This window comes from Phyllobates terribilis, unplaced genomic scaffold (assembly GCF_046119375.1).
Source record: "Phyllobates terribilis strain yellow unplaced genomic scaffold, ASM4611937v1 Scaffold_280__1_contigs__length_2496652, whole genome shotgun sequence".
NCBI classification, from domain to species: Eukaryota; Metazoa; Chordata; class Amphibia; order Anura; family Dendrobatidae; genus Phyllobates; species Phyllobates terribilis.
The window spans coordinates 2,344,372-2,354,240 of NW_027363040.1; the positions used below are offsets into that span (position 1 = coordinate 2,344,372).

Sequence of the window (9,869 nt, forward strand, 5' to 3'; positions counted from 1 at the left end):
GCCAAGCCCTCCAGTGCGGTCCGTGCATGCTCCCGATCTCTGGGGAGCTGCGCCAGGATCTCCACCAGGCCTTCTGGGGTTGTCGCTTGCAACAGGCTCCTGACCACTGGGTCGGTGCTGCCTGCCTCTCCCTCCATCTCCGGGTACGGCTCCTCCAGACTCCTCCAGGCTGCTCCCATCTTCTCTCTTTTGTTCTGTCTCCGCCCACATTGAGGGCGGTCCTGGGGCAACTTGGTGATTGTCAGTTCCAGGGGCAGACCCCTCACGCTGATGGACATCTCTAACATCACAGTCTCTGCTGGTGGGGGCGGTTTCCGCTTTTGGCGCCATTCCTTGACCTGGCCCACGATGGGAGGTGGCCTCTTGCCACCCTCCGACACGCCCATAATGGCGTCCGCTCTGCCAGGGCGGGAAATCTTCTGAAATGGCGGGAACCGCTTCCCAGTGGCGGGAAACTCCGTGGATGGCGGGAAAAGACTGCAGATGACGGGCAAATGGCGGGAAACGATCCGAGATGGCGTCCGATGGCGGGGACCCTCCGGAATTGGCGAGAGACTTCTTTTTGAGGTAAATGTGAACTTTTCTTCAGGCACGCAGTACCCGGTGGTTGCGGGCACGTTATCCTGCCGACTACGCCAAAGTTGACGCGCCCCCTGGGCCAGTGCTGTAGGGGATACCCGGAGCCGGATCTCGATGGGGGTAGTAGTCCTTGTGGCGGTGACCCGGTCCGTGCCCAGGGTGTCAAACTAAGTGGCAGTCTATGGCAACAGATGTTAACTTGATTGTCGACTACGCCACCCGTTGAGTGCGGCTTTGAAGCCGCCGCTGCAGAGCAGTCCACTGAGGCCGGTGGTATATGTGCAGCAGTGATGGTATAACCCCCAACGGGAGGGGTATGGCCTCAGGGCAGAAGGTGTAGATGATGGGGGTTGTGAAGATGCAGAAGGGAAGACTCAGAGTCAGGAGATGCAGTTCAGGGCTTTTACTTACTGGTGTTCTTTTGGTCACTCTGGCCTTGAGTGACCACCCGAGCCGTGCTGCGTCCACCAGGTCCTGGACTCGGCCAACCCCCAGGCAATTCTGGAGCGTGGTCCTGAGCTCCTTTCTGACTCTCCCTTCCTCTGGCCGTTCCCACCAGGGATCCACTTTTGGCCGGCTCCCTCGGGTCTCTTGGTGGTCAAGCCTCCTCTGGGCTCCCTGACCCTATGCTCGGTGTGCCTTTCTAGTGGATTTGGTGAGGGTCGTGGCAGATCCTGCCCACAACCTCCGGTTCCTGGTTAAGGTTCGTTTTGGCCTCTGCCAGCTTGGGTTCCGGTACCCTTGTGCGCCAACCCTTCACCCTTCTGTCCTTATTCTGGGATCTTGGGGTTCTTTCTTGTTTCCTCTCTGGGTCCTTCTGACTCCTCTCTCTCTCTCTCAGCAGGCTCTGTTCTGGAGCTGGGCCCAGCCGGAGCCACAGCTCCCTGTCAGCCCTCCTGGCTGAGCTCCTCTGCTCTGCTCCTCAGGCTAAAGACTCACTGACTGACTGACCCTGTTCTAAGATGGTGCCCACCTTATATACTCCCTCTATGTGTGAGCTCAGGTGACCAGCACCCAATGAGCTCCTATCTTTACCCAGACTACTCCCCCTATCTGCCCCTACACTACTGGGATGTTCCACCCCCCCTCCCACTCCAGCCAGGGACAGACGCTGTCGTACCTGCACATAAACTGGTGGGAGTACCGTCGTTCTGTCCCCCGGAAATGGGATGTATGTAGTGCATGCAGCCTACTAGCTCAGTTCCACACTCCATCCTTACCCGGGAGTGGAATACCACACCTCTGGCATGAGGTGTAATACCCCTGTAGCAGCCGAATCCTCAGGGTGCTACATAACAAAGTTATGTACCGCTACATGTAACCGTAAAGTTCCTGACTCTGCATAATGCAGAAGAAGCATTCATAAAGTGTTGAAAAGTTTAGTTTTGAACTTTGGTCTCCCTCATTCATCTCCATACTGTCTGGTCAGGGTCTGCCAGGTACAAAAGCAGCATGCGGTCTGCAGAGTTGGAGATATGACAAATATATATGTGTGTGTGTGTCTGTGTATATACACTGCTCAAAAAAATAAAGGGAACACTCAAATAACACATCCTAGATCTTAATGAATGAAATATTCTCATTGAATACTTTGTTCTGTATAAAGTTGAATGTGCTGACAACAAAATCACACAAAAATCATCAATGGAAATCAAATTTATTAACCAATGGAGGCCTGGATTTGGAGTCACCCCCAAAATTAATGTGAAAAAACACACTACAGGCTGATCCAACTTTGATGTAATGTCCTTAAAACAAGTCAAAATGAGGTTCAGTATTGTGTGTGGCCTCCACGTGCCTGTATGACCTCCCTACAATGCCTGGGCATGCTCCTAATAAGGTTGCGGATGGTGGGATCTCCTCCCAGAGCTGGACTAAAGCATCCGCCAACTCCTGTACAGTCTGTGGTGCAACGTGACGTTGGTGGATGGAGCGAGACATGATGTCCCAGATATGCACAATCGGATTCAGGTCTGGGGAACGGGCGGGCCAGTCCATAGCTTCAATGCCTTCATCTTGCAGGAACTGCTGACACACTCCAGCCACATGAGGTCTGGCATTGTCCTGCATTAGGAGGAACCCAGGGCCAACCGCACCAGCATATGGTCTCACAAGGGGTCTGAGGATCTCATCTCGGTACCTAATGGCAGTCAGGCTACCTCTGGCGAGCATATGGAGGGCTGTGCGGCCCTCCAAAGAAATGCCACCCCCACACCATTACTGACCCACTGCCAAAACAGTCATGCTGAAGGATGTTGCAGGCAGCAGATCGCTCTCCGCGGCGTCTCCAGACTCTGTCAAGTCTGTCACATGTACTCAGTGTGAACCTGCTTTCATCTGTGAAGAGCGCAGGGCGCCAGTGGCGACTTTGCCAATCCTGGTGTTCTGTGGCAAATGCCAAGTGTCCTGCACGGTTTTGGGCTGTGAGCACAATCCCCATCTGTGGACGTCGGGCCCTCATACCACCCTCATGGAGTCAGTTTCTAACCGTTTGTGCAGACACATGCACATTTGTGGCCTGCTGGAGGTCATTTTGCAGGGCTCTGGCAGTGCTCCTCCTGTTCCTCCTTGCACAAAGGCGGGGGTAGTGGTCCTGCTGCTGGGTTGTTGCCCTCCTACGGCCCCCTCCATGTCTCCTGGTGTACTGGCCGGGCTCCTTTATTGAGGGTGTCTTGATAGAACATTTTTCAAGATGATAATGCATCCTGCCATAGAGCAAAAACCGTGAAAACATTCCTTGAAAGAAGACACATAAGGTCAATGTCATATCCTGCAAATAGTCCGGATCTCAATCCAATTGAAAATCTTTGGTGGAAGTTGAAGAAAATGGTCCATGACAAGGCTCCAACCTGCAAAGCTGATCTGGCAAGAGCAATCAGAGAAAGTTGGAGCCAGATTGATGAAGAGTACTGTTTGTCACTCATTAAGTCCATGCCTCAGAGACTGCAAGCTGTTATTAAAGCCAGAGGTGGTGCAACAAAATACTAGTGATGTATTGGAGTGTTCTTTTGTGTGTTTGTTTTTCATGATTCCATAATTTTTTCCTCAGAATTGAGTGATTCCATAATTTTTTTTCCCTCTGCTTGGTCTGACAACATCCGGGTCACCAGACAGCAGGAAGATTTTTTGGTCATGCTCAGTACATGACCAAACTATCTTCTCACTGTGCAGCGCTGACAGCCTGTATAGAACAGGGATGGTGCTCCATTCCTGTGCTATGCTGGCGATCAGAATAAAAAAAGTGAAAGTCTCATAGTGGGGCAAAGTAAACAAATAAAAAAACTGTCAGAAAGTGAAAATTTTTTTTTAAAAAATTGTAAAACTATAAAAAAAAAAAATAATAATAATCCACCAAAAATAAAAAATATAATGTACCCATCAATAAATATTATTATGAAAATAAAAAAAAACAATAAAAGTACACATATTTTGTATCGCCGCGTCCGGAACGACCTGACCTATAAAATTGTCCCACTAGTTAACCCCTTCAGTGAACACGGTAAAAAAAAAAAATAAAGCATTGTTTTTTGCTTCATTTTTTATTATCATACCGCCAAACAAAAAATGGAATAACACGCGATCAAAAAGACGAATATAAATAAAAATGGTACCGCTGAAAACGTCATCTTGTCCTGCAAAAAACAAGCCACCATACAGCTCCATCATCCGAAAAATCAAAAAGTTATGGCTCTCAGAATAAAGCGATGCAAAAAAATATTTTTTTTCTATAAAATAGCTTTTATTGTGTAAAAGCGCCAAAACATAGAAAAACAATATAAATGTGGTACCGCTGTAAACGTACTGACCCGAAGAATAAAGCTACCTCATCAATTTTACCACACGCGGCGTAGAATAAAAAAAAAAAAAAAACAATTCCTGAATTGTTGGTTTTTGTTTATTCTGCCTCCCAAAAGCTGGAATAGAAAGCGATCAAAATATGTCACATGCCTGAAAATGGCACCAATAACAACGTCAACTCATCCCGCAAAAATCAAGCTGTTACATGACTGTCTGCCAAAATATGGAAAAATTATAGCTCTCAAAATATGGCGATGCAAATACTAGATTTTACAAGATATGTGTCTTTTAGTGTGTGACAGCTGTCAATCATAAAAACCCGATATGATTCTGGTATCTCTATAGTCGCACCGACCCGAAGAATAAGGTTGTCTAATCACTTATACCGCACTAGGAACGGCGTAAAAAATAAACGCTAGGGCTGGGGTTGGGGTTAGGGTTGTGCTAATGTTGGGGTTAGGGTTGTTTTTTTTTTAAAAGAAAAAAAAAAAAGAGATGATGATATGGTTACTAGTGTTGAACGCAAGTGCTCGCAAGTGCTCGGGTATGCATTGAGTATTGCGGGTGCTCGAGTCTCCGCCCCATATGCTTCGCGGCCAAAAAAACCTCGCGGGGATTGCCTGCCATGCACGAGCGATCCCCGCATGTTTTTTTTGGAGTGTCTAATAACCGTGAAGCATGCGAGCGGGGACTCGAGCATGTCACTCGAGCATGCACGATACATGGTGCATACCCATGTACAGGGCCGGCCTTAGGGTATATGGCGCCCTGTGCGAAATCCCTCTTGGCGCCCCCCCCCAAAGAAAAAAAATTAAACTCATGTAGGTGAAAACAACAAGTGCATTTTTTATTAATCAAATGATCAAGTAATAACAAGCAACAAAAGTTGAACAGACGGTCATTATAAAGTATAAAGTGTTTTGAACAGGTACAATTTTTATTTCTGAAACAATCAATTTCAACCATAAAATACACATTCAAAGTGCATTGCAAAGAGTCCCAAATGAATGTGCTTAGAAAATAACTTTTCGGGCTTTTGTTCTTGCAAACTCATCGATAGTGGTGGTCATGTCCAGACTCTGAAGAATGTCATTTTCAATGGACAGGACTGCTAAAGCTGTTAGTCTGTCATCTGACATTGACGACCTCAAGTAAGTTTTTATCAGTTTTAATTTGGAAAAGCTACGTTCTCCTGAAGCCACCGTGACAGGAATTGTCAGCAAAATACGAAGTGCTACCCACAGATTGGGGAAAGTGTCAGTCAGACTATTTTTGTTTATGAAGTTTAGCACATCAAGAGGATTTATGGTATCACTAGGTAAAAGACTTTGAATGTGGTAGAATTCCTGGGCCAACTCTTCTCCGTTTACGTCAGATTCAGTTCCACTAACCAATGCAGCTTGTAGATTTAGGCAACTTCTTGTCAGGTCTTCTCTAGAAAAACTATTATTTTTTATGTTGTATAAGAATCCCCATACTCCGTTATGGTTTTCTAATTGTTTGAAGCGCTCCTCCAATGATGCTGACGCTGTGTCTACTAAAACGAAAAAAAAATCTACCTTGAATTTAGATTGCGGGTCTGTTATTGCTTCGTCCCGTCCTTCATAACTAAAACTAGCTTTCTTCACTCTGATGCGCTTTTCTGGCCTAAACACTGGCTCCAAATTCAAATTCTCAGCAATCTCCTTTGCACTCTGCAGTGCCATGTCAAATCCTTTTTCACGAAAGTTTCTAATAAATTCTAGACACTTGTGAATTAGTTCTGTCACTGTACTGAGATCAGAAGTTTGTCTTTGCATGGCTTTACTTACGATATTTATTTGAAACAATATGTCATACCAAATGATAAACGACATGATAAACTTAAAGTCCGTAATCTTCTGAGCAAGAGTCTTGGCTTCAAAAGATACATTTGGCTCAACTCTCTCTTCCTCAGATAGTGCAATTAGTGCCTCATGTATGTCTCCTAAATGATAACGAAAGGGTTTAAGGCAGTCTATTCTGCATTCCCATCTTGTAGTAGACATGGGTTTCAAAGTCAGACCTGAAATATGGTCAGTCAAGATTTTCCACCTTTTAACAGAGCCAGAAAAAAGAACATAAATACACTGGATTAAACCAAAAAGGTCCTTTGAGTCTTTACTAGATCTTGCTGCATCTCCAACCACAAGATTAAGACAATGGCATCCACATGGTACAAAGACAGCACGAGAATTTTTCTCTAAAATTTGAACTTGAACACCGTTGTGTTTTCCTGCCATATTGGCACCATTATCGTAGCCTTGACCACGACAATTAGTAATATCTAAATTTTTCTCACTCAGAAAGTCAAGAAGGGCATCGGTCAATCCCTTTCCTGTTGTGTCTACAACATTTTTGTATCCAATAAAATGTTCCTTAATTGTGTATATGCCACATACTTCATCCAAAAAGCGAATGGTAAATGACATTTGCTCCTTGTGGCTTAAATCAGGGGTGCAGTCTAGTATTATAGAGTAATATTTAGCCTGGTTGCAGCGCGTTACAATGTGGTTAATGACTTGGCTTGCCATCAGAGCAATAATTTCATTTTGAATAGTTTTACCACAATAGTGGTCTGATATTTCTTTGGAGACAACACGATGCAGGTGTTCTGACATCACTCTATCAAACTTTCCAAGTACCTGCACAAACCCCAAAAAGTTTCCATTATTGGGGGTAAAAAGACGATCAGAACTTCCTCTGAATGCCAAATTGCGTTCTGCAAGAAATTGAATAATACATACAAGCCTTTCCAACACTCCTCTCCAGTGTTGTCTTTCTCTATTCATAAGAGTTTGCATGTTGGAATCTATTGTTGTATTCGTCTTGAGCCGAACCTGAGTCTCCAACCATTTACGTTCTGCTAAAAAATGATTTGGTGAGGACTCGTGTGATTTTAATATAGATGATATATGTTGCCAGTCTTGAGATCCATCTAAAGCAAGAGATGACCTTGGTTTTCTATCAAATAATTTACAACAAAAGCAGAATACTTTGTTTGCAGATTTTGAGTAAACCAACCACTGTCTCTTGCAGTGTTGTCCATTAACCAAAACTCTCTTATAGAATTTAGCAGAAAAGTGACGGTCATTTGAATCTTTTTTAAACTCCATATCTGTTATATGAACAGGCCCAGTTTCCACAACATGATCTATAACTTTGGTAGTCAATGAAGGCCATAGAGCGGGATCAGTGTCAATCAGTATTAGATCTTGATTGCTTGGAAATTCTGGGATATCAGTTTCCTGGTGACCAGTGCCTGTGTCAGCTGCAGAATGTTCCTCTAAAACCCTGGCCATCACTAAGAGACAGCCCACTGGACTATTAAACCCTGGCCATCACTAATAGACAGCCCACTGGACTCAAACCCCTGCCATCACTAAGAGACAGCCCACTGGACTCTTAAACCCTGGCCATAACTAATAACCCACTGGACTCAAACCCCTGCCATCACTAATAGACAGCCCACTGTACTCTTAAACCCTGGCCATCACTAATAGACAGCCCACTGGACTCTTAAACCCTGGCCATCACTAAGAGACAGCCCACTGGACTCTTAAACCCTGGCCATAACTAATAGGCCACTGGACTCAAACCCCTGCCATCACTAATAGACAGCCCACTGGACTCAAACCCCTGTCATCACTAATAGCCCACTGGACTCTTAAACCCTGGCCATCACTAATAGCCCACTGGACTCTTAAACCCTGGCCATCACTAAGAGACAGCCCACTGGACTCTAAAACCCTGGCCATCACTAAGAGACAGCCCACTGGACTATTAAACCCTGGCCATCACTAATAGACAGCCCACTGGACTTAAACCCTGGCCATCACTAAGAGACAGCCCACTGGACTCAAACCCCTGTCATCACTAATAGCCCACTGGACTCTTAAACCCTGGCCATCACTAAGAGACAGCCCACTGGACTCTTAAACCCTGGCCATCACTAAGAGACAGCCCACTGGACTCTTAAACCCTGGCCATCACTAAGAGACAGCCCACTGGACTATTAAACCCTGGCCATCACTAATAGACAGCCCACTGGACTTAAACCCTGGCCATCACTAAGAGACAGCCCACTGGACTCAAACCCCTGTCATCACTAATAGCCCACTGGACTCTTAAACCCTGGCCATCACTAATAGACAGCCCACTGGACTCTTAAACCCTGGCCATCACTAAGAGACAGCCCACTGGACTCTTAAACCCTGGCCATCACTAAGAGACAGCCCACTGGACTATTAAACCCTGGCCATCACTAATAGAGAGCCCACTGGACTCTTAAACCCCGGCCATCACTAAGAGACAGCCCACTGGACTCTTAAACCCTGGCCATCACTAAGAGACAGCCCACTGGACTCTTAAACCCTGGCCATAACTAATAGGCCACTGGACTCAAACCCCTGCCATCACTAATAGACAGCCCACTGGACTCAAACCCCTGTCATCACTAATAGCCCACTGGACTCTTAAACCCTGGCCATCACTAATAGCCCACTGGACTCTTAAACCCTGGCCATAACTAATAGCCCACTGGACTCAAACCCCTGCCTTCACTAATAGTCACCACCACTTTGTAGCTGAGCTGCCTGCAGCATCCCCGGCGCGGCACTGTGTCTGAGCTGTGTGACGTCACAGTGCCGTGCCCGCGCCAATGGAAGGAGACGAGAGATGCTGCAGGCGGCGCCTCCCGCACTGTCTCCAGCGCTGGGGGTAAGTGTGTGAGGAGGAGAGAGTGCAGCGCGCCCGGGTCCCGGCCGGACATTTCAGAGCAGAGAGGGGGCGCCGGCGCCTGAGCACAGAAGAAACGCTGGGCGCTCCCTCTCTGCTCTTCCATAAGAAAAATACCGACGGGGAGGGAGCCAGCGCAGCGCCCCCCTTCACTCTCAAGTTTGAGGCGCCCTGTGCAGTTGCACAGCTGGCACGCCCCAAAGGCCGGCCCTGCCCATGTACCTGATGTAGACTCAAGTAGTGAGCACTTGCGCTCAAGACTAATGACAACTTATTCAATATGATGACCTAATGTCATCAAATTCTGTGTTGTACCTCTGGGTTCAAAATGTTCACTATACCCCTTGATAAAATCCTTGAGGGGTGTAGTTTCCAAAATGGGGTCACTTGTTGGGTGTTTCCACTATTTAGGCACATCAGGGGCTCTCCAAACGCGACATGGCGTCCGCTCTCGATTCCAGCCGATTTTGCGTTCAAAAAGTTACACAGTGCTCCTTCCCTTCTGAACTCTGCCGTGCGCCCAAACACTGTATTTTCCCCACATATGGGGTATTGGCGTACTCAGGAGAAATTGCACAAAAGTTTTTGGGGTCTATTTTTTCCTGTTACCCTTGTGAAAATAAAAAAATTGGGGCTAAAACATCATTTTTGCAGAAAAAGTTAGATTTTTTTATTTTCACGGCTCCATGTTATAAACTTCTGTGAAGCACCTGGGGGTTCAAGGTACTCACCACACA

General features: G+C 46.4%; 1 protein-coding gene across 1 annotated transcript; it reads right to left on the reverse strand.

The window, feature by feature from the left end:
* Window positions 1-5,390: 5,390 nt before the first annotated feature.
* LOC141220312 (zinc finger MYM-type protein 1-like) lies at window positions 5,391-7,251 on the reverse strand. Its single transcript, XM_073666265.1, has 2 exons — window positions 7,236-7,251; window positions 5,391-7,117 (listed from the first exon to the last, which is right to left on the reverse strand). The coding sequence occupies exons 1-2, from the start codon at window positions 7,249-7,251 to the stop codon at window positions 5,391-5,393; spliced, it is 1,743 nt and encodes a 580-aa protein (XP_073522366.1).
* Between the last annotated feature and the right edge of the window lie 2,618 nt (window positions 7,252-9,869).